At 43.8% G+C, this 25,208-nt stretch overlaps 1 protein-coding gene across 1 annotated transcript in view; it reads right to left on the bottom strand.

Annotated features, from left to right (window-relative positions):
- LOC104573847 (uncharacterized) overlaps positions 1-18,044 on the bottom strand; it is a 29,395-nt gene extending 11,351 nt beyond the window's left edge. The window contains exons 1-2 of the mRNA XM_088532230.1: positions 17,917-18,044; positions 994-1,985 (exon numbers count right to left, since the gene is read on the bottom strand). Coding sequence (XP_088388356.1) covers positions 994-1,985; positions 17,917-17,991 — 1,067 coding nt within the window. The 5' untranslated portion in view covers positions 17,992-18,044. The remainder of the gene's footprint in view (positions 1-993; positions 1,986-17,916) is intronic.
- Positions 18,045-25,208: the final 7,164 nt, after the last annotated feature.

The following is a 25,208-nucleotide window of genomic DNA, read 5'->3' as shown; positions in this document are numbered from 1 at the left end:
GCAAGAAAAAGCATTTGTTTCAGTTTAACTGATGCTTCCACCAAAGTCAAAACACTTCAGAAGTACTGTTTGTTTTGACAAAAACCTGGGGAGCTTGGGTTTTGTTTTGAATTTGTCAGGAGAAATATAAAAAGCCAAAACTGTTTTTATAAAAATGTTTCCGCTAGGGAGTTAGTAGGAAAAATCCAGACATATGCTGTGAGGGAAAAATCTTTCTCCTGAAAGACTTAGAGAAAAGGAAGCTATTGAGTGCGGAAGGAAGCTTTCATCAGTGGCTTTAGCTGTTAACTGATTAGCACCAGGGCTTGGCAATTGGGAATGTGGGAATGCAGCTTGGCAGCCAGCTTGCTTGGCCAGCTCGTTGCCTATCAGGTGGTGACCACCAGTGCTGCCGTGCAGGATCACGAGCGGTTTGGCCTTGCTCTGAGGTGTCACTGAGGTGAACCATGGAACTGACTTGACTTTGCTCCAGCTTTACTACCTCTGGGAGGCAGGTGCTGATACCTGCTTACTGCAGGAGGTGCATTCGAATGAATGTCTGTGTCTCTTGGATAACTACTATTTACTCTTCTGTGACATGTTTTAATGTATGTAACCATATCTTAATTCCCAGCACTGATGCTCTTTATTGCTATTTACTTTTTCACAGAGTATGAGTGATGGTTAGAGTCAAAATATGGAATTGTGCAGAATGCGCAGAGAAACGCTGAATGTTAAAACTATACAGGACACTTGGCCCAACAAAGGGCCCCTTTGGATTGGTCAACTTTCAAGTGTTTCTTCAGGAAAAGGAAAATAGATGGGAGACAAGCTGTGCAACTAGAAGACTTAGGAGCATAGGAGATAGCAGGAACAGTAATTGGCACAGGCTTCCCTCCATATCCACATACTACTACATCTAGACTGCAAGCATTAGCAGAGCATAGAAACACAACTATTTCTGTCCTACACAGATACCATACACTTCAAAGGCTCAGATATGCATCATCTTACCTGCAAGTTATGCAGAGGGCAGAGAACAGAGCAAGGGCAAAGATGACAATCCCTGTTATAATTGCCAGCATCATCATGTTTTCCTTTCTCTCCTGCCTCGCTGCATCTACAGGATCAGGTTCGGTGATGTTCTTGTACTCAAAGAGCATCGCAAAGCCTCGCCCACGGTCTGTGGTTGTGATCAGTTCCATGATAACCTCAACCATTTCCAGAGATGAACCGAAGACCATGGGCTTGTTTAAGGGTGTATTTGATCCACAAAAACGTGAGGAAAATGTGATGAGATCAGAAACGTACAAAACATCATGGGGACAGATGTCCACTGCAGACTGTGGAGTGGAAGAGGCTTCCAGTGGCAGGACTGTTGTGGGAAGGGTCCAGCTCTCTCCAGTAACTTCATCTTGCTCACTAGCAGCAAGATGGGCCAGCAAGATTTTCCCTTTCACCTCTTCTGTTCCTAGGCCGCTGATATTCTGCCTGTGCGTCATGGCACTACCAGCCACAGGGAATGGCAGTTCCTCGGGCTGAGCCTTAGTAATTGCTTTGGGGTCCTTCAGCTGCTTATACTGGTTTCCTTCAGATGCTTGTTTGGCCACATCTTTTTTTGAGCTGATTCTTGTAAGATCATCTAAGCGACTATCGAGGTCCTTTGATTGATCTCCTGTGCTGCTCAGATTCTGGGATGCCTTTGACATCCAAGTCTGGAGAGAGGACTTTGAAGTAGTGAGAGCAAAATCCAAGTTCTCCTCAGGAGAAGGCATGTCCTTATCCCTTGTTTTAGCAGGAGCTGAAAAGCCATCCCAAAGGTTTGGAGTTTCACTAGTGTTCTCAAAAATGTCAAAATCAAAAATTTCCAAGATAAGATGAGCTCTCATAGGAATGAAAAACTGCCATACACAGTGAGTCCCTGGGTAGTAGTTGTTTGGAAAACCTGGTGATAAAATCAGACCTCTTTCCATTGATTCCACCACTGCACCACAGGAGTAGTATACCTGGAAAATAAACTTGCATGTTACTGGAGATTGTTATCAATGTTTGCAAGCACAGGATCTAGCCTGCTAGGCCTACTGCAAGGTCATACCATTTTCTTTACTTTCTCTTCAGTGACTGGTATAAGATAAGACTTCTACAAACTCCATGAACTTATGTTTCTTGCAACTATTTTCTACCTTCACTGTTTGGAGCATTAATCTCTAATATAGTCAACCAATACTAGAGAAGGTGGAAGTATATACTGAATGATCAATCTTTGCCCCCTACCCAAATATAATCTAGCAAAATAATTCATAATTCTCACATTCTACTACTGATCTGCTTTTGGCTATGAGGCATGCTTGGTTATTCATAGTCATACATACACACAAAATCTGTAAATGGTTCTATAGACCACTGATCACTTGTTCTCTAAAGATACAGGAGGTGTTTTCCATGCATCATAATTCAGATTATCTTCTCCCAGAGATACTCTTAGAGCCTTCGTTGAAGATTTATGAATCTGGAGAGTGCAGAGTGCTGTTGGCACCTTGGGCAATTGTTCTTGAAGAGGGGAAGAAATCATAGAATCATAGGATGCTTAAGGTTGGAAGGGACCTCTAGAGATCATCTAGTCCAACCCCCCTGCACACACAGGGTCACCTAGAGCACATAAGTTGGAAGTTGGGTGACTTAGGTCACAAGCGCTGTCTAGGAGCATATGTTTGCTAGCATTAAGTAGAAAAGAAAGAGAATGTGCGTGCGCTTTTTTTCTTTTTTTTTTTTTTTAAATTGGAAATGATTAGTTGTCTTGGTCTGTTATCTATTTAAACACAAAGGAAGCTTGGCAGGACAACAAACAAAGTTTATGAAGTCCACATAAAGCCACAAAGATCAAAATACTCTAGGATTTTTTTTCTCTTGGTCCCGCCCCTTGGCTCACATTGAAATGGAAAGGAAAAAAAATGTAATGCCAAATGTGAAAAGTCCTTAAATAAAAACAAAAAGCCAGACCTGTTTTGCAAGACATGAACTTTGTTTTCTAGCAGGTGCTTTTCATATTCTGAGTGTTTCAGGGTGGATGGAAATAGAAAAGGACCAAAACAATAATGGAGGTAGAAACTGTATTTTGTTTTCCAGGCTGAAACCAATGTTTGACTTTTTGAAAGGGTAATTTAAATCATTTTTTTACAGCAGTATTAATGGAATAAAGTACAGGCTTCCCTTTGAAAGTGCCTGGGCTTGACTATGGCTCACACAAATTATATTCATGTGCCTACATCATTTAAAGACTCTAATTCCCCGTCAAATGTATCCCTCAGTATATAGTACCAAAATAAATATTAACTTACAGAGTCTTTGCTTTGGGGAGTAAAATAATTGCTTTTATACTGAACTAGCTAGTTGATGGTAAATATCCTACTGAAAACAGCAAAAACTTGTTTCAATTTAAGAATCTAGGAATCCTAACTTTTAGGGTCATCTGCTAATTCACATCAAAAGTACATATTTGCTATCAGTTGAATTTACAGGACTCTAGCTAGTTTCAGGTCAGTATGTTCCCTCTTCCCTTAGGCAGAGGGTAACTACTACATTTGGAAGAAGAGAAAGGGCTCCTCTGTGGCCTTCCTTGTGTTCCTTCCCTATGCCCTAGCATGCTTGAGCAGACTTGCCTTGGCCTCATGCTAGTCTCTCAAGCTTGCTTTTAATAACATTATTGACATAGCAAGTGGCAGTAAATAATGCTAAATTTTCAATTAAAAATGCATCCATTTTTGGAGCCAGGATGTGCACCAGAACTGCAGCTACTGACGGGTACTTCTCCTGGCTGTAGATGTGTTCCAAATTGGCCCAAACTTCCTTAAACTAGCAATGATTGAGAGTTGGAATTTTATTGGAAGAGCATGCGAACTGATCTAATTGCCCTCCTTTAGATGCCGAGAAGCAGTTTGGAGGCATTAACAGCTGCATCTCTACTACCAGAAGACTTTGACAGTTGACTTTTTTAACGTCGAAAAGCAGCAGACTGCAGGAGATCTGACATCAGCTCAGTGGATCTTGGGTGATTAATCACCGTGCCGAACAAGTAAGTGCATTCCCCTATAACTCTCTTGCTCTGCTCTCAGAATAGGTTCCCTTTCCTGCCTTCATTTTCCCTGGAATTCATCATCATTTGGATTGAAATACCTACTGGGCTTTGTGCACATTTGAGGAGTTGAGTTTGAGTGCCTTTGGATCCTCTGTGAGCCTCATGGCTGCCAGTTGGCTGCAGTATCTCTGCATCAGGATACACAGGGCTAAGGAATGTAAGGCTGGACCTTGTGCTAGTCCCTTATTCAGCAGCGACACCCTGGCCAGGGGACTAAGGTTGTTCTGCTCTACAAAGATGCAGGTTTGCAACAAAACCCTCATGCAGCCATACAGAGCCTGAGAGTTTTACTTAAGCTTAAAGCTGTGCTGTGTTGGAACAGATGTGGTCACAAGCGACTACAAGCTTCAGAAATCTCCCCACAAACACCAGCGTTTGCTTCCTGAGGACCATCATTTCTCTCAGAGGAAGAACAAACCCTTGATGTGTAGGGTCTGCAACATCAAACAAATAGTATGTGGGTTTTCTTTTGCTCTGTTTTTTGGGGGTTTTTTTGGTGAATTTTTGTGATTTTTTTTTTCCCCTCCTTTAAATCTGGTCACTGTAAACAAAAGAGATCTTGAGAAACAGGTGACACTGACAAAAACCAGAATTGCCACAAAGGAAATGCGGAAATTAATTCTTTTGGCCAGATGGGAGTTAACTGTAAGTCCCTACCAAGGATGTGCTCAGGAGGGAACAGTTATTGAGTAATATAGTTATCGGCTCCGCTCTCTGCTCACATGACACCTACAAATGTAGTCCTAGAACCCTGCACTATCCTAGTAGGAATACTGTCAGTGAAACAACACATTCAAAGAGAATTCCACCATGAAAAGCACTTAATTAACGCCCTCTTTAATCACTGTTCTGCCAAAGAAGTCACTAGACTAGAGCTAACCAAAGATATGCACAGAAACAAGTTCTTCATTTCACCAGCATAGGACGAGTTCTTGCAGCAGCACTCTTACATCAAAGCATGGTGACCCTCCTGGCCTCTTCCATTCAGTGAAGCCACATTCACCCCTTCTGAAGCACATGCAAAACCTGCAGAAGGTTCTTGCAAAAAGCCACGAATGGCATGTCATGACAGCCTCCATTTGTCCTGCAAGGGTAGGGCTCTGCTGGGCACCAATCTGTGCCTGAATCACCAGAAATAGGCAGTTAGAACTCAGACTTTTAAGCTTCTCTGCCCTGCCCCCAAGGGAGAAATGCTTTTGGCGTGAGGCAATGCAGGGAGCCCAGAGGGATTCTAAGGAAGACGCTGTAACACGTAGCTGGAAAGAGAAGGTGCCATGACCATGTGGGTTTGCTTGTAAAGATACGAGCCCTGATGAAGAGTAGTTGAGACAAAGGATGCAAAATCCTGACTTGGGAAACTCAGTCCACTGTGCATGCAGCTTTTACTGAAGCCCAAGAAGTGCCGACACATTTTCTCCATGTTAATGGTGGTTACAGGAAGCTGTTGTCTGCAGCAACCTGGAGGATGCTGTCTTGCCTGCATCTCATGTGCAATGCCAAAGGTTGTTTGTTTTTAAAGTGTATTTATTTCAACAATGAGGAAGGAGGACATCCTGTCTTGATGTTTGTCATTCCACCAGGAGCCTGATCTCAGACTGTCTGGCTTGGGATCTATCCAACGTAGTTTGTTTTCTTTTATAACTTGCCTAAGAAATATCAAGTACTCTTTGTGCATACCCAAGAATCAGAGTGAAAGCCTCTGCAGAGGAAAGTGGAGACACGCACTGAGGCACTGCCCTTCCAATACATCCTCAGAGCCCAAGCCACATGCTTAAAGAAGACACCCCGTTGCAGTCTGGCAAGGAAAGGATCTACAAAGATCAGAACCCACTTGTCCCTCATTAATGTGTTACGCGTGTCTCGGCTTCTGTGCATTCCTTGCATGTATTTCCAGTCTCACTCAGACTTAGCGTCACTTCCAGTTCTTTTTAGAAATGCCAGAGAAGGAATAATCCACTACATTTAACACTGAGTGTACATTTAATAGCTGCTGCATTTATTAAGTCTCTTCAGAAGCAGAAATGTGTTATCTCCTATCCAAGTTAAAGGGTTTTTTGGTGTTTGTTTGAAGGCTGTACTAGAAAGATTTTGTGTTAGAGTAATGAGAGAGAAGGTGAGGACAGAAGGCATGCATGTATGTATATGTGTGTGTGTATATATATATATATATATATTTATGTATATATATGCATACACACAGACTTTAGGCCCTTAAAGAACATCACCCTGAAGTCAAAATATTTGGTTAGGATCTTGTGCTTTTGATTGAACAATTCTTTTATGTTTTGACCTTTACTGTAAAATGTCCTACTATGTAAAATGCTGTTTTTTGTTTGTTTTTTTGTTTTGGTTTGGTTTTTTTGCTTTGTCCTGTTTAAAAATCAAAATCCACTGTAGCAACCTGATGCCAAAACAGGATTCCAGGAAGTATTTGGTTGTTCTGTAGTAGCCTTATCCTACAGCTGACTCAACAGCAACCATGGAAGTATGCAATTAGTTTTTGGACTGAAATGGATGCAGTCTTGTAATCCAAGATTTTTCAGTTTGGATGACTAAATTTAGCCATCCCAACTTATTGTAGTGTCAGTGTGGTGAAAATCCAGCTAGCTTTGCTTAGGAACCGTCACCCCTCCAAAATTAAAAACATGTGATGTACACGCATGCACACACATATGTCTTGTTTGGCAAGGCTTTAAGAAGACCTCACCAGCTCCTTCATGTTTCTTTATTCTACCCCAAGGACCTCTTTAAAACTCCACCAACATATTTGCAATTGCTCATAATACATAAAAGTATGGTATCTTGGTAACTACATCCCTTTCCCCTCCAAACATAGAAGGTTCATTCTGAGTTAAAGATCACTCAGACTCACTAGGATGTATGAACAGAGCCAACTCTCTGTGGTGAAATATGAACTGACCTGCACCTTGAGCCAGAATAACAAGAAAATATCAAACTTAAGGGTTTTTTCTTAAAAGAAAAAAAACATGTGGTGTGCAGGTGGGGGGGAGAGGGAAAGAGAGAAAGAAGGGGTCATTCCTTACTCCTAGCTTAAGGGTGGAAAAAAAACACCAAAATACAGGCAAGTCTTTACTTGCTGATGTGGCAGGAACTAGCTGCAAAGCCACCAGAAATACAATTCTTGTGGTTCGCAGAGGAAGCCCAACTCTCCTCTCACAGTATTGCCAAACTAGAAAAGTCTGAACTTTTTGGATGCTACAGATAATGATGGGAGAAAAGACTGTCCCAAGAGTAAAATATGAAATCCCAGTCTGGTAGATTTTAAAAGTGTCCAAGTGACCTATCCTTATAACTCTTATTTCACTAGCTGATTAATGTCGAGACCAAGGTTAGCAGGACTTTTTCCAAGAACAAGACAAAGCTAACAGAAGGCTTTATCAAATTAACGCTCTACTGAATTTTGCATTTTCATCTCATCCTTTTACTCAAAGTATAAGCATGCATGATTTCTTTCATGTAAAAGGACTAGATATAGCAGTAGCCCATCTAACTTATTTTTCCACCTGGCAGTACATGTATGCCTTGGAGTGTCTTGGAATCACCCTTTCTTCCAACTGCCTAATTGCTTTTGCTGTTTAAAACATTAGAAAACAGCAAATGAATACTCTGTCTTGCCATATTAGGCAACTCTTCAAGTATTTCTGGATGCTTGGAAGTAGCAGACCTGACAGAAGTAGATCAGGATGTAAGATTGACAGGCTATTGTTTTAAGGAGAAAGCTGTCCCATTCCTGTCTCCTTCTTCAAATCTTTGTCCATGATTTTTTTTTTTTTGAGCTTGACCCCAAAAGAGGTATCATCAGAGTATTCTGTTTGCTGCGGGATCTCTCACTCTCTGATTCCCAATAACCTTGCCCTGCACAAACCCTTGTACCTGCACACACACATTTTATAGGCTCCTCTCATTCCCTGAGCAAACTTACCTTAAAAGAGCACTGATCAGGGTTCAATTGTAGGGCTCCGAAACAGGGATGAGCATGCATTTACTTTTACATTTATGGTATCAGTGCAGTTGCACTCATGTTTTTAACAAGGGTCTAATATAATCTAGAAGTACAACCTGCTGGATTTAAGCAAAACCAAACCTGCATTTTTAACAGATGCTCTGTTATTTCAGTAGTGGGTAACAGCAGTTCCACCACATGAAAGTGATTATGGATGTGACATTTCCACTCTGTAAATCCCATTTCCAGGAAAGAACCCAGCTTGTCTTATATTTCTTCTTGGCACATATCAGATAGCTTTATAGGACTCTGCTTTCTTGTTTGTCATCAATTTTTCCACTTATTTTTCTCTGGTTGACAGGAGATTTGAAGAAAACAAATACACAGGTGAGAAGGGAAGGGGACTATCAGAGCCTGCTGCTGCTGCAGGAGACAAGGAAAACAAAAATATTATTGGAAGAGTAGAGGAGGGAAGCAGGAACACAGTGCAGCAATTGGAACAAAGAATGTGAAGTCTGGACTTCAGGACTTTGAGGCCCAAATGTGCCTTGGCATATAGGCAAGCTCTTCCCCATATTCTTCCCATATGTGACTTTGCAAATGAACCCTGAACTTAACATCCAAAAAAGATTGCTTGGAAGGCATGTTTTTATTTCACAGATGAAGAGGCAACCTGCTCCTTGCCTCTTGAAAAATCCGTGAGGATGCTGATGACTGCGTGCCTTGGAAAAGGGCACGTAGACTGTGCCAGGCGGGCAGGAGGAGGACAGGACCTGGGAGATCCTCATCTGCTTCCAGGTCTCAGGGGCCAGCTCTCAGTCTGCCCTCGGAGAGGGAAGCAGCAGCGTTTCCTATCCGCTCCCCAGACCGTTATGCAGGTCATTGCCAAAACAAGTCTCTGAATCAAAGCAGCTGCAGAAGAAGTGGCAGGGTAAGGTCAGTGATCTCATTAGAGCCAGGAGGCCCTGGCCCCCTGGCCACCGTTAGGTCCTAGTGCACAGCTGCAGTGTATTTTGATACCTGGCCTCAAGCAGATTGCATAATTGCACAATGAGGTCACCATCCCGTGTACTTGATCCTCTCTGAGAACAGGAGGTGGGGAAAAATCACAAAAAAAAGGAGAAAAAAACAAACATGGGCAGTCAGACAACCCCCAGACGCAGCAACGCGCTCCAGCTTCTGGGCAGAACAGCCCTCCTCATTTAACTCCAGAGATGCAATGGCTTTTTCTGCTTACAAAAAAATGCTTGTTCCCAGAGACACAAACAGAGGCTGTTTTCCAAACAATTATCCATGGAACAGTACAGCTTTCCATAGTATAATCAGCAGTATAAGCAGTCTGTGCATACATTGTATTGTGACATTTTGCATTTACCCTGCAGGTCATCCAGGAAAAGCCAACCTAGTGCTTTCTGGTTCTTTTAGGAAGCTCAGGTGAGAAGGGGAAAAAAAAAAAAAATGACAAACGGCTACTTTGAGTACTTGGTATGAGCTCCCTATATAAGGCAAAGAATACCCAGCTCTGGGTGTGTGGCTTTCCTGGCTGGTTTTGCTACTCTTCCTCTGCAGAGAGCCAGAGCAGGATCTAGAGATGTTCTTAACAAGCCTTGGAAAGAATATGTTTCCCTTCCTCCCCAACGGTGTGACTTGTAGACTTCCTGTCCAACTCAGTTACCCAAACTCTCATGGGTGGAAGCTCTCAGGATATGGAAAAGACAATAAAAATTCTTTTGCTCTTCTCCCCCCTGCCCTTTTATCATAAATAGGCTGACGTTTCAGTCCTCCCTGTTGAGTTCTTTGATCAAGATTGATTTGGATTAGCCTGGAAAAAATTTTGCAAGTTTTAACTAGGCATGGTTAAGCAAAGTTTCTGCTCCTCACCTACTTTTTTTTTTGGTAGATTTTTAAGACTAGAAGTCTTGAAGTTCATTGCTTGGAAAGACTTCCACGGCTAGGAGGTCTTCCCCTGGGGACCACAAGCATGAAACTAGTAATGTAGAACTATTTTAAGCAGAATTCTGTCATCACTATCTCAGATAAATGTACCATGCTAGGCTCACATAAGCAATGCAAGTGAGGCAGGTCTTTAGGGAGCACTCTGATCACTTGTTTTTCTCTTTTTATTACATTAGCTTTTACAGTTAAGCATACATGCAAATTATCTAAGATAACATCCACCAGGGAGTGCTGGAATTCTCATCAACAACTGGCATTTTCCTGTTGCCTTTTCAGGCTAATCTTTGGAGGGAAAAATAGTTAACTTATGTGACTGGACATGCAGGAGACAAACAGAGGATGCCATATCAGATGCAAGATGCCATATCAAATAAGATCCTACATCCATACAAAGCCACTCCTTGGCTTTTTTTTTTTTTCCTCTTTCAGAAAATACCCTCATTCAAACATACAAACCAAAATGTAAAGCTTTAGAAAGAGAAACAAAGGCATCATTTAGAGTGCCTCCTCAGGCAAATAATCATGAATATGATGGGACCATCGTAAATCAAAGTAAGGCAGTGTAATGAAGAGTTCAAGATGCCATGATCATTTGCTTCAGGGTTTTAATAGGTCAGCATAGGTCTTTTTTCTACTAGAGCAAGTTCTAATTAACAAAGTGTACACAACACACCATAGAAAAGATTAACAGTAAATGATAGGGGTGGTGGGAACTGATGGGAAAATGCATAGGGAGTTTTAAGATCAGTCTGGTTTTCATTTTCTATAAATTGAATGGGCCAAAGCAGCTCAAATTAGAGAGTAGAAAACATGGTTAGATTATGTCTTAACTGCTTGGTAACCAGATGAAATGTATAACAAACAAAAGCTATAGCACTGCAGTGAAAAAGCTTGCTTGTACAATTCAGTGTAGAAGTCCATTGAACAAGTTATGTAAGTTCATAGGGATCCGTAAAACTAATGTTCCCAAATTAACTTTTTATATATATAGTGTGTATATATGCATGTATAACCTCTCAAATACTTGGGGAACAACATTTAAATAATGAAACCCTTATGCAGCTTAGCTGCCTCAAAATGCTTTGTTTTAAGGATACCAAAAACAGAAGAAAGGGAAACTGGAAAGCAATCCAAAGCAAATTTTGCTGGGTACTTCCCAACAAATAAATTTTGATGTCTAAAATCATGCAAAACACACACATACATGTAAACTGGCACTGCAAAAAAAAAAGAAAAAGAAAAAAAGCTGTTTGTGCTTGGATTTCATTTTCAGCTGCGTAACCCAGTTGTTTTGTTGAGACGCTTCAGATGTTTTGCATGTTGAACGTCTGTCATGCAACCATACAGAGAAGGAAACATTCCACATGTGAAAGCTAAAACCTTTGAATATTCTGCATTGTCACCCACACGCCGCAGAGTTATTACTGAAACTCTTTGGGAATAGTGTTGTTTTGCTACATGTCACTAGCAGGTGAGAGGGCTTATGCAGAAGGCATGTATAGTGATCCTTAAAAGCAAACAAAAAGACCTCCTCCCTTTCGTACAAGAACTTGGAATATAAGTATTTTTAACTAAGTTTCTAAATGAGCCATTGCTACAACTGAGGCTGGTGATTCAGATACCTGTTATGGTTTGAAGGCACATACTTAGTTTTGGATGGTAGACAAACAGCAGCTCTTTTCCCCACCTCGCAGTTCCAGGATTGGTCTCCTCTCGTGTGCTCTGTAAAGGGAAATTTCCAAGACTCCAGCATTGCCAGGGTTTCAGAGAGCAGGATGCTTGTAAATTTTACTTTACTGCCTACACATAAGGAAAGACCATGAGGGCACAGCAGGGAGGGTGTGAGAGAAAGCAGAAAAATGTATCGCAGGTACTGCAGCCAGAGGAAAAACTACACAGCAGGTTTGTTTTTATGGGGTCCCAACCAGTGTGTGGTTTATTTTTCCAAGTAAATCTGCTTTGCAGACATCCTTTCTTCTTCCCCATTCAAGTTTTAACCAGGAAACTTGGAATAAGTTACTGTTGATTTTAGAGGCAAATCAAAGTGTTCAGTCTACTAAGCTGGCATTCAAAGTTGCTCTTGATGAGCAATCCTGGGGCCCTTATATTCAAATAGTGAAGTCTCAGATCCACCTGAACTGCTCGCAAATGAGGATGTTTAACGACAAAAGGGATAAGCAACCTGCGCTTCAGGTCTTAGTTCTAAAAGCAAAGGCTCCACATTTTAAGTCGTCTAGGGGAAAAAAAAAAAACTTGAACAAGAGACATGATAATATTTATTAAACAAAGGCAGGAGAGGGCTGTATTTAGGTAGAATAAGTGGATTAGATCTCCCATCGCTAATCCCAAACTAAGTACAATGCAGAGCTGGCACACCCTGCTTGGATAAAGTGAGCAATCATACCCCCGGAGTGGGATGAGGTTGGACTTTCATTTTTCATCCCAAATCACCTGTATTCGATAGCTGTCCTTCCTGGTATTCATGGCACCTGGGACTTCCTATAGACCTACTACTACTAAATAGAATAACAAAACACAAACAGTATGGAAATGGATCCACAAGAGATCAGTGAACTTCCAAAAATCTCCTCTTCAGAGCTGACAGTAATTCTGAATGGAGGCTTGTACTTGCCTTTTTTGTTTAGGTGATTTGATGTTGCAATCTGGCTGCTAACATAAAGAAATGAGAAGAATAAAATACTGGATGAAAATGAGATAGTACAGCAGGTTATGGCTTGCATGTGGCACATTTGCTTTTGTTTTGGTGCTTTGAACACCACCCACCCCTGCTCTTTACTCAAATATAATGGTTCTGCTGTACTCCCCCAGGACCAAGGATTTCACATAATTTAATAGTTTCTGTAATTAGATATTTGTGAGACTCTGAAATCCTCTGATGAAAGGTGTTGTAAAAGTATTACCAACTCTTCTGCTGCAAGAGGACTCCACCCAAACCCCAGTGCAGATTTTGTCCTCAATGTACATCATTACTAATCTGAGTCAGCAGTACCTACGGTCTGATCTAAATCCTCGTGAAGACCCAGATTACTTCTCTGAGCTTTGGTAGGATTCCAAGAATTCTAGAAAATAGGCAGGCAAGTCGGCCCTTTTCCTCTCAAAAATTTGGATCTCTTTTTCATTGGCAGGGACATGAGTAAGAGCATTCAAAGTGAAGCATAAGGCCATTTGTTGCTGAAAGCTTCCAAAAGGAATTGGAAGGTTCCTACATGGAGTCCAAGAACTAAAGCTGCCAATAAGTTTTTTCTCAACTTCTGTATAATCATTCTACATATTAATCCAAGAACCTGGATGCCCTGACCCTACTCTTCTGTTGAGAATTTGTATGAGTAGAGGGGATACTATTTAGTGCTTTGCATACTAAAGGAAGGACCTAAAACATCTCAAAACTTAGCTGGTATTGTCATTTATATCTAACCATCAAGATGGATATTTTTTATTTACTATTAATAGAGCTGAGATACAAGTGGATAGACTGACCCTGTTATAATAATAGTGTGGAAGAGGTGCTGTACCAGATCTAATTTTTGGTCTAGCTGCACTACTGCTTCGTAGCCACTCTCTAGTACCAAAAATGCTGCAGGTTCTTCTCAAAGGAAAGAGAGACAGGAAGAAAGAGACAGACAGATGAGCAACCACCACTCCTGCTCTGTCAAAGAAGCAAGTGAGAGAGGGAAAAAAAGGAGTAATTGTTTGCTGGCTACCATAGGAAAGATTGTTTATTGGTATTTTAAACCAGTGCAACAGGATTGTTTGCGTCAACCTCCTTGGAAACAAAAATGACTTCAGCATGTTCATCCCAAGGATGAATGGATGGCATCTCTAGCTGCACAGCACTCCTGTAGCTCCTTCAGCAAAAAGATTGTCCACACCATTCCAGAAATCTCTGCTACTGGCTTACTCCTCTCACTTTGGCTGCTTCTTCCATCGTTAGCTTTGCCAAACAAGAAAATTATGTTTCAGATCAAAAAAGAGAGTCTCATGTGCTATGCAGGACTTAGAGCTGCCTCATCCATCTTCTCAGCTTTCGGCTTCTCCAGTAATTAGAATTATTAGAGCTAAAACACTGTAGACATTATTGCTGCTTAGCGTGAAGTTAACAAGAGAGAGCCAGATTTACAACATTCTGGCCAGACAGAGAATTAAAAAAAAAAAAAAAAAAGTTACAAATGATTGCCCAGTTCCAGGGATACATACTCCAGGATCTTATTTCGCCAGAGACTCCACGTGAACTTTAGCCTCCAGGAGAAATCCGCCTGTATTTTTCTAATTGAAATACCAGTCAGACCAGTGGCGGGATGCAAACTAACATGCATGAAAAATAAAGGTTCAATGACCCAAATCAATTATGTTTTAAGGGCACTGCTCTGGACTCAGTAGGAAATATTTTAAACAGGAAAAAGAACTAAATGGGATCATTCATTGAACTGACCTGGAAATGAGACAGAAATTTGGTAAATAAGTTCAGTGCAAGCCAGTTTGATGTACCAGCTGTAGCAGATTAAGAAAAAAGGAAAACATATTTCTTATACTCAAATAATGCTTCAGACTGCTGGGTACTAAAATGAGCAGTGCAATAAAACAAAGCAGTTCTCATGCCTTCCTTGAGCACAGGCAGCATAATAGTTTACTTCTAGATGTAAAAAAAAGCAGTTTAGAGAAATCCTGAAACTATATCTTCTTTAAAACAGGATGACCTGCAGTTCTTCTGTACAAAACAGAAATGATAACTTAAAGCAAAGACAACTTCTGCAGATCAGAACCCAGTATTGCAGCTGGATTTTTATTTTTAAGCACATACGCACAAACTAGGGAAAACAGCCCAGTTACTTCAGGGAATATAGCTGTCCCCCCCAAACTGGCAGAACTTCCAGACTGTCCAGTCAATAAGTATCTGCAAGGTATATCGTAAACACAATAGGAAGCAGCTATTAGCTATACTAATTAAGCTCTAAAGAAAATAGGAGAGACCTGTCATTCTCTACACTTGAAGAACACTTGAAGTACTTTTACAAACAGTGAAGAGATTAATAGATACTAAGCTCATTGCCAGCGAAACATTTGGGTTCTTTGAAGATGTCTTGTTTTTTTCTTAACTGGTTTCGTTTCTTGAGATAGAAACAAAGCCTTGAGTGCATGTACAGTGCTCTACAGGGCTCTATAAATCATAAACTACCTAGACCCAAAAATCCCATTAAAGCATTAGTAAAATAACCCCCCCACACCTGGCATCCAGGATTGGAACCAGATGTGTAGCACAGCTGGTAAAGAGTAGGGCTGCTGCTATCACAGTCCGAGCCGGCTGTACTTTTCCAGCACAGCGGTTGTTGGGAGAGACTTGATAAAATTATCTTTTCTGCCTCCCATTTTCCTAAGGCAGAGCTTGATAGGCAAGATACACAGACCTATTGTGTGTCATTTTAAATGTTTGAGAATGTCCATGTCCTTGCCCCCCAATCAGAAGTGCATATTTTGCTGCTCCAGTTGCGTAATTTACTGATTCAGCTGCATGCTTGGTTGATCTGGCAGGAGGCGAGTGCAGTAGTTGAGATTCTGGATACATTGCCAATTGTGCAGCGTGCTTTGTTGATCAGAGCCGTAGAATTTAATAGCTGAAATTTCATACACTTTACTAATCAGGCCACATTCTTTGCTAATTGAGGTGCATATTTTAGTAGGTTTTTTTTTTTTTTTAAATACTTCACTGATCTTGGGAAGGATCCTGCTCCCTCTGAAACCAGGGGAAATTTTGCCATAGTCCTCAGGAATGAGACCTTACCTAGATGGTCTAGGATCACTGAAGATTCCTTCTCTTAAAAAGAGCAACAAGGGGGTGAATTTTAAAGCCAGCAAGTGAGCAGAGGAACACCAGATGAAGGATGGCGCTGACATAGAGACCTCCCCATAGTGATTTTATTAAACAGATAATATTATATAGACACACAAAGAACTGGAATTTTGGCTGCCTTATCCTTTCATCAGGCTTACTTTTATTCCTTCAGGATAAACAAGCTACTTATCTGCAGATCTTGTTCCATCTGATACAGACACACAGGAGGAAACATCATACACCTTACCTTCAAATTTTCCTTCAGTGGATCTAGCCCCTGTGTTTGTGTTGCTGTAGCACTTTGTACAGGATGCCAGAGAGCAGGAGAGCTCTATTTCTCCGCAAAACAAACATGTTTCCAGCATCCACACTTCCCCACCGCTTCACCGAGCTCCTCAGCTCTGCCCTGCAGAGACCACCTTCCTGGATGAAAAGAGGCTTTCAGGCTCCTGCACCTCACGCCGACTCTGCCCTTCCCGAGGGAGTTTCTGTTATGTTTTTATACTGTTAACTCTAAGCCAGAAAACAATTCATTTCTCATAAATCTTTGAATACCTTTTTCCACTGCTAACTTGAACTACATTTGAACCAACAGCCTAGAGTAGGATGTGTATTTTTTTCCCTAGCATAGTATCATATTATCAGAATCTAGCCCCAAAAAAGATTAAAAGAATGAAGCCTACACAGCAGAGTGCAGCCCTTGACACAGCAAGTGTGGCTTAATCACAAAAATAACAAAAGCAGAGAGCAAGAGATTTACATCCATGTCTGCACACATGCATGTCACTGTCATATTTCAGGGAAGAGCAATAGAAAATGCTGCTTCATTCTGCACAAGAATTTGTCCCACATGTTCATGTCCTGCAGACAATGTGTGACCACAGGAATAATTGCGGTGAGAAGAAGTCACACCTGGGAAAGTAAGTGGAAGGCTGCACTTCATTAGGGAGTACTGGCCATCAATACTTCACCACTTTGGATGCTGCCCGCCGGGAACTCAGACAACCGCGATTTCAGCATGAGGGAACAACAGAAGTTGGGTAGAGAGATCAGAAAAACTCATCAGCCCAAAAGGACAGAGCTTGCTGACATGTTCTCTCTGTCCCAGCATCTCCGCTCACACCCTGTAATACTCGTTCCACCTCACGACTGTACAGGCAAAATCACAATAAAATAGCCCAGGAAGGATGTACTCACTTAGGGCAGCGAGCAAGTTATGCAGTTTAATGAGAGGCATGCACCTAGCTCAGGCAGGTGTTCATCCCCATTAACCAAACCAAGAGGAGAAAGTGACTCTCGGATTATGTGATGCAATTCTGAATTCAAAGGGAAGCAAAAGACAAAAACCCACAACCATACGATTTAACACACAGAAATGTGCACCTCTGTGAAGTTAGTACTGCAGTACCACAAATGCAGCCTAATTACAAAGTTTGCAATGTATTCCTCACCAGGATTCCAGAGGGAGATAAAACATCCTCGTGTTAACCGCAGTGTCATTGCTATATTCATGCGTGCTGTGGCGGGAAGCTGGTGTAGCAGGTAGAGTTACAGTGCAGCTTTCCACTAGGAAAAGCAACTCTTTTTTTTTTTTTTTTAGTAGCTGAAAACATGAACTTACAGAAAATACTTTTCTCATAGTATAATGGTTCATCTCATACAAGTAGCAGAAGTATCAAGCCCTGCTCCTGCAGGAGCCCCCAGTGAACCCGGGTCCCTTCAGCGGTCCCAGGGCAGCTCCCCCTTGGCCGAGCTCCGCGCCTGTCCCCGCCGCAGCGCTCCGCGTCCCGGAGCATCCCCGTGCTCCCCTGGCCGCTCCGCGTCCCGGAGCATCCCCGTGCTCCCCTGGCCGCTCCGCTCTCCTCGCGCGCACCTGCGGAGCGCGGAGCCTGCCCCGGTGCCGCCTTTCCCCGGGTACCTGCTGTGCCCGCTGCAGACCAGAGGCGCGGCGCGGGCGATGGGCTGGGCAGTAACGCACCCCAGGGGGACTTTACCCTCCGCTAGTGATGCCGAACCGAGCCGAGCCGCGCTTACCTTGCCGCCCGCCGCGCCGAGGCAGAGCGCCGCGGCCGCCAGCAGCAGCCCCGCGCGGGGCGAGCTCCGGCCCATGGGGGAGCGCGGCGCCGAGCTGAGCAGAACCGAGCCGTGCCGTGCCGAACCGAGCCGAGCCGTGCCGAACCGAGCCGAGCCGTGCCGAGCCGAGCCGCTCCGCTCGGCGCCGCTGCCAGGGCCCCCCCTGCGGCCGCCTCGTCGCCCCGCGCCCCCGGCCCCGGCCCTGCCGCGGGGTCCCCTGCGGCGGAGCGGAGCGCGGGGCGCGGCGGGGCCGGGCGGGGGCGGCTCCCGCGGGGGCGCGGCGGGGAGCGCGGGGCTCCGCCGGGGAGGGAGCGCGGCCGGCGCGAGCTCCTCCCGGGAAGCGCGGCCCGCCCGCGCGGGGCCCGGCGCGGCGGGACGGGGCCGGGGGCGCGGGAGGAGCCCCGCGCAGCGCCCGGGGCAGGGGCGGCGGGGGCTCCTCCGAGCGAGCGAGAGGAAAAAGGGGCTCAGGTCTTTCCCAGGAGGAAAAGTCACCCCAGCTGCGGCCGAGCTCGGAGCATAGGACAGTGGAGACGCTCGGCGATGCGTCCTGGGGGGGCCACAGCAACTAGCAGGCGGGTGCAGCAGCCACTGAATCTCATTATAGAGCTTTGGGGAGCTGGGAGGGCCGGGGAGGCTCCTCGTTTCTGTGTCATTTTTTGGCTGTCCAGGTGAAGAAGCTCTCCTGCAGCCTGTCCGGTTGCAGCCACACACCACAGGCAGCCCAGGAGGTACCAACACCCGAGAACCACTCTGGCCATGCAGGTGGCAGTAACATAACTTGTTGGCTGTAGTCAATTCTCTTCTTCTGTAGAAGGAATAATTTATTTCAGAAGTGAAAGGCCTACGGTTCTGCAGTCAGAGCTATCTTTCTGTGGCTCTTGCCCCCCACAGCGAGTGGCACGTGGAGCCCTCAGAGATCCAGCTCTCACTGTTTGGCATTTGAGGGGGGTCTGCTTGCTTGCAAGTTCTTACGTGGTTTCTTACACCCATTCCAGAAAATTCCAGTGCTGGTGGCTACGGAAAAGGGAGGATGGACTCCAGCCCAGCCAAGCTACTGGGCTGCTCTCTTGGGCATGGCAGTTCCTGAATTCCTCTTTCCCAAAGAGTGAACCTTACCCTGACTGTCAGACAGCAGTGGAATGGAGGGGAAATGCCTGGATTTTACCTTTAGCTGGTGTCCAGGTGAGTGCATATAATGAACATCAAGACGGAGAAATGACATTGAAGAAATCCAATCTGGCATAAATGCATGAATACACTTTGTATTTAACTTTCCGTATTGTCATCCTCTGTGTAAATTAGAAATAATTTATTGAATTTATACTTTGCAATGAAAACATATGAGGCTAGGCACAGGCCCTGAGGCCGACTGTTGTGTTCAGCTCACTGACACTGAGCTGATGGGAATCCAGTGCCATCCTGTGTGTTTGATGCCCTGTCTGTACAAAAACTAATGTTTAACTTCAAAAAAGGTGAAATAGATATGGCATTTTTAGTGCCTCTGAGATCAGACTGCCCCATTATCCCGTGTTGTACAAACCAAGGAGATCTAGGGGGAAAAAAGACATGATTAGCCCAAGACTCAGGAGGAATCAGGGACAGGAATCAGGTATAGGACAGTCCTCTCCCCTCTTGGACCATGCTACCTCTCTGGGGAAATTTGCATTTGCTACTGCTGAAACATCCCATAGAAGGGTGCACTAGATCACCTTGGAGGCTTAATTGGGTTGTTTATCCTACTTGCACTGAAAGCATCAATTGCAAATGAGCCTTTGTGTGGCCAATTCATATTTCACCCTTCTAGTTCCAGGGCAAATTCTGTGAAAATGGCGTTTCTGGGCTACGATCTTGTTAGTCACTTACTGTTGTGGCTCATGTTCAAATTTCCATTTTGTTCCTCCTGTGCATTGTATCTTTGAGTTATCTGTGAGCTGGAAAAGCACCTGTAACTACATTATACCTGCTCTGAATAAACACATAAGCCAGGACATTTGACATTTCTGTCAGAAAGGTTTTTATATGATGGAAAGGATGTTTTCCTAGCAGAAAACTTCTGCCTGAAGGGCAGTGTGGCCTTTATAGCACAGGGCTGTGGTGCATTGCTTCTTTTAAAACTTCCAGTTAAATCTCAGGGCAATAGCGCCATAAATGCATGTTAAGCTCTGAAAGTTCACTGAAACAAGAAATCTACTTTTTTTTTCCTCACACATAAGGCTCAGTGTGACAGAAATAATCACAGAGATTCTGCCTGCTATTTCCTAATGTTAGTGTACAGTTGTTGGGGGATGTTAAACCAACGACTGGTCCGCAAAGGTATTCCAAAAGTGCATTTTCTTCTCATGGACGGACTGAAATAATAATGTAAAAAATGTCAAAAGAGAGAGAACAAGCCCATGTCTAGCAGTGCAGCTCTCTTTTTAAGGACCTTGTATCCCCGTTATTTGGATTCCTTTCCAGGGGTCATCTGAGTGCAGGCACCCGTAATCCTTTCAGGGCAAATAGACTGCTGTGGGCTCTGCTGCAGATCCAGCCTGCAGACCTTGAGCTTGTACCACAGGCACGAACGTAGGCTGGTTTCTCATGCTCACATTTACTCTCTTCTCAGCGTCTGTGCTCTTATCTCAGCATCCCTCTGCTAGCAGGATCTAGGGGTGCAACACTTCATCGCTATGGCTTGGCCACGACTTTACACCTAGAATTAAGCCTCAGGTTCAAGGGGTCCATGCTCAGCCTTCCCAGGACGAGCACATCGACTGTGCCATCTGCAAGGCTCTTAAGTTCCTGAAAAACAGTACTGAGTTTCAGAGAAACAGTGAAGTTTAGGCAGTTAGTGGGTAGAACTTTGGAGTTTAATGGCAGGACTTTCTTGGGCATTAGCCCTAGGCTGGGAAAGGTATTTTCCAAGAAAAAAAAAAGTAGAAACCCACTTGCAGGCTGACAACAAAAATCATTTACTGTGGGAAAGCTATGCTTAAGAACAGTCCCTCCCTTCTTCCCCCTAAAACACTGACACATGGGGACTTTCTGAATTTACTTCCTTAAATATGTAAGACATCTTGATAATGAAACTACCCCTCCAGCCCCAGAGAGACTATAACTGAATGTCCCCCCACCCCAAATTAATGCAGCTCTTGGCTTCTGCTTTCAAAGCAACTGCTGTGGCCAAACTGAATCCAGCTTTAAACAGGAGGAGGGCATTGGCAAGATACTTTCAGCAACAAGGCCTTAAATCTTTAGTGTATTCTCTGCACACAAGAGTTCTCATCTGCAGACCTTCTGGCCATACAGGCCTGTTTTTTAATGCTTTCCCAGCCTTTTTTTTTTTTTTTAATGTAGACCAGAGGTTGATTAAAACCATGCTGTTGTATCAGACGCCACACTTACTCACACAGGCTCTCCTGTTTATGGAAATGAGCTAGGGAAGTAACACTTTAAATACTTAGCCATACTAAAATAGACACACTAAAATTGTTCAGACAGAATGGGGTATAAATATATAACATATATAAATAGATAAATAAACACATATAAATAAAAAAGTATTTAATAACATAATTCTGTAGACCTGAATTCTTGTTCCATAAGCTGCATTTCCAACAAATTTATTTTTTTTCCTGCATGGCTGTGAGAGGAGACCTGGATGCCTGAGCCTGACTGCAGTCTGCCAGTAACAGAACTATTTGTATGTGGCTAGGACAGGTTTCCTTTTTAATAAGGTTTTGCAGACTGAGTGACACCAAATAATAGGAATACGTAAGCAGAAAACCATGCAGTGAGCACCAGGAATTGGAACATGGTGTTGTCAGTGGTTAGAGAACAAGCTCGCTGCTAAAGAAATATTTAGAAAAACACGTCTGTAGCTATTATAGCTACAACTGGAAAGCTCTATGCACGGACTTTGTGCTGTGCAGAGAGTGCCACCCACTGCCTCTGCAGGGTATGGAGCCTTCCTCTCCTGCCTCGCTCTTCCTCTTTCACTAACACAGTTATGAACCCACAGACACAAACGCGCAGAGCACACTTTTATATGCAAGAGCCTTTCCTCCAGAACGTTCACAGTCCTTTTGGTTATGGCTATAGGCTGAAATTCTGCTGAGGACACTTCACTTAGGACCACAGTGTTATAAGGTGTTATGGGAATGTTTAATATCCGAATCCGTTGTGGTTGCGCAGGTAGCTGCAATTCTCACTGCAACTCTGACAGAAAGGCAGTTACTTCAGTTTCATGGAGATGAAAAGGGGAGCTTTGCGTGGCTAAGTATAGTTACACGACAGCATCATCTGCCACCTGACAGATGAGTATCTGGACATTATATAAGTGACATAAGTTCAGCCCAAGATCTTCAGCAGGGGAATTCCTGCAGAATCCTGATTTTCCTCCCAGCAAACGCAAAGGCCTCTGCATGATGCCTTGCTCTGCTTCAGAAGATCTGAGTGAAATCTAGACAAAAGTCTGCAATTTCCATCTTGAACTTTGCCTACAGGGATCATTTAAAGTCCTCTTTCTTGTAAGCATTGTTAGCTCAGCTCTTTAATTTGGTGCTGTATTTTATTTTATTTTTGCCAGAGCAAAGATGAACAAAGTGGCCTTCCCCTTTTAGGGGCCAGGCCCTGTGGGTTCCCGAAAAGGACAATTCCTATTAAGGTCAGGGAGCGCTTAGCTGGGGAGAAGGCAGCCGACAACCCTGGCATGCGGTCTGGGAGCAGCACGAAAGAATGCTGCAGCTGGCTTTAGTTAAGGGAGCAGTTGTGTTACCTTTTGATTTTTATATTTGCAGAATAAAACAGAGCTCTGAGAGAGGAATTTGAATAGACAGGGGGATGTGGCCGCTGGCTCTTTCTCTGCTGGAGACAGAGACTAGCAGCTCACACAAACAAGTCTGCTGTAAATTTACAGGAACCTCTCCACTTAACTACCTCATTTGTGTTAGTGCTTGACAATTTTCCTAGCTTTTTAAACAACTAACAGGACGGTCTGTTGCTACAGGCTGTGTTGCTGCTGATGGGTATGTTTTGGTGGGAAGGATGCTGTCTGTTTCAGGCTTCTGCACGTCCGTGCACCCCGAGCTGGTGAGACTCCTTGGGCAGCAGTCTCTAAGGCAGTGGTTACTCCTGCAGCAGAGCTTCTTGATGTCACGTGGCAGAGTCACAAGTAAAACCAGAGATGCAGTAAGCGAGCTTCAACCAAGCAGTACATTGTCTTAGAGAGATGGGATCAAAGCGAAGAAGCAAACATAGATAAACATTCAAAGCAAAAACCTACATTTGTGACTCATCAGATCTTAATGTGAGCTCTCTGAACGAGGCAAGACTCCTCCTGTGTACATTCGTAGAAGAAAAGTTAACAAAGACAATGATTGAGAACTAGACATTCCAGTTTTCCTCACCGTATTGACCTTGACATCCTTTTTGGAAGAGCATCCAGTGAAGATGACTACTAAAGAATTTGAAATACACTTACATACACTCAAGTTCTCAAGAACTCCTCTCAAATCTCAGCAAAGACAGATCTTGTGAAGGTCACTTTCAGCACAGTGACATGCATATTCCATGTGTGGTTTACAAGGCCAGTGCCAAACATTTACATCCAGTCAAGAAGGAAGGACAAACTTCAGCTCATATTGAGTATTGCGTTACAGCTTGAGATTCGCCCATTATATAGGTGTCTGGATCAGATAACTGAAACGTACGCTTCTGCAGCCATTATATATCTATCTGTCATTATCTGATGGAAATCTGAAGCAAAATTTCAAAGAAAATATATAATCGGGTATCTTCAAGCTGCAGTGCTTCCTTATCACAAAATAATGACTCAAATTGAGAGGGCGTTGTTCCATGACATCTACTGCATCCATCATTTCCTCCTCCTGCTGATCAGAAGTCTTAGCGATCATCTGTGTGAAACAGAAGTTTCCATATCTTCTACCGTTCTTCTGCTCCAGAACAAAGCAACCTGGAAAAGGTCTGCTAGACTATAAGCTCAAATACACTTTGTTTAGACATTGATATAGATCTCTGAGACTTTTATTTGTGTAATAGGTGTAATAACACCTTTGGTAAAAGGTGTTCTGTGCTTCTATTAGCCAGGTCCTATCATTCAGTAATTTCTCTAAGAAATTTCTGCTGATGTACGCACTTGACAGCCCTTCTTCGTCATGCTCATTGAGTCACTGTCTTTGGCCACCTCGTTTGACAGCTTCGCTCAGATCCATGCTTTCCTATTTTGCAAATAATCCTCCTCCTGAACAAGTTTGTAAAGCAATAGTCCCTTCCAGATCAAGCCCCAGGGGTTACCTCTACACAATATTCGCAGCAAAACACCCAGCCACTATCATTTAGCAGTGTTATCAGGAGCTCGGTCAACAGGTTTGCCTGAGACTCACTGGTTACTTAACTATCTTCCTGACTTTTGCTTATCAAACAGCTTTACATCTTCCCAGAGAAAGGCCCCAGGGGCTTCTTGTTCATACTAAAGATCATATGGGCAGTTCAAAGAAAGAAAAATAATGGGAAAAAATGTAAAAAAAAGCAAAGAATATCACAGAAAACGTAAGAGGAAACAGTCCTATGAAAGACCATTCTGATAAGACAGTTCCCCGTGCCCCATAGGATATATTCTGGGACCCAGTGCTAGAAAGACACTGGAAGATTTAAGGATGGGTTTATGAGGAAAGGATAAAGGGAACTAAATATACATATATAGCAGCTTGCTGGAATATCAGTATTGAAAATATTGGAAGAGTTAAAAAAACATAAAATTATGTACGGGGACATAACTGGTGGTAATGAGATGAAATAAAGGAGTGTAAATTAGCTGCTGGAAAAGGTGTCCAGTAAAAGTGATATGCACACTGAAGTGAAATCACTGTGGAAGTGATTTCCACAGCAGACTGTGGAAAAAGGTCATCCCTTCCGTCAAGGCCGGCAGACCGCGCAGTTTGGGCTCGCAGTTTGGGCTCTTTTAGGAGTTTCTCCCTAGGTTTGTCCTGAGAGGCCTCAACGAGCGCCCAAAGCCGCGGCCTCGCGTCAGCGCCGCCCTCGGCGGCGGCCGGAGCTGCGGGGCGCCCCCGGCTCCAGCCCTTGCCGGGGCCGCCTCGTTGTGCGGAGCCGGGGGGACCCCGCGGAGCCGCGGCGGGCACGAGGGGCCGCCCCGGGACGGGCGCCGGGGCGGGGCGGCGGCGGAGGCCGCTCCTCCCGCTGCCGGAAGGGTCCGTCTGGAAAAGCCGTCGCCGCCTCCGCCGCGGGCCCGGCGG

This window comes from Tinamus guttatus, unplaced genomic scaffold, assembly GCF_059628265.1.
Source record: "Tinamus guttatus ecotype Peru unplaced genomic scaffold, ASM5962826v1 Tinamus_guttatus_pri_ptg000459l, whole genome shotgun sequence".
In the NCBI taxonomy this organism is placed as follows: Eukaryota; Metazoa; Chordata; class Aves; order Tinamiformes; family Tinamidae; genus Tinamus; species Tinamus guttatus.
The sequence above is the reverse complement of the archived record's forward strand: the minus strand, read 5'-3'. Positions and strand labels throughout refer to the sequence as shown.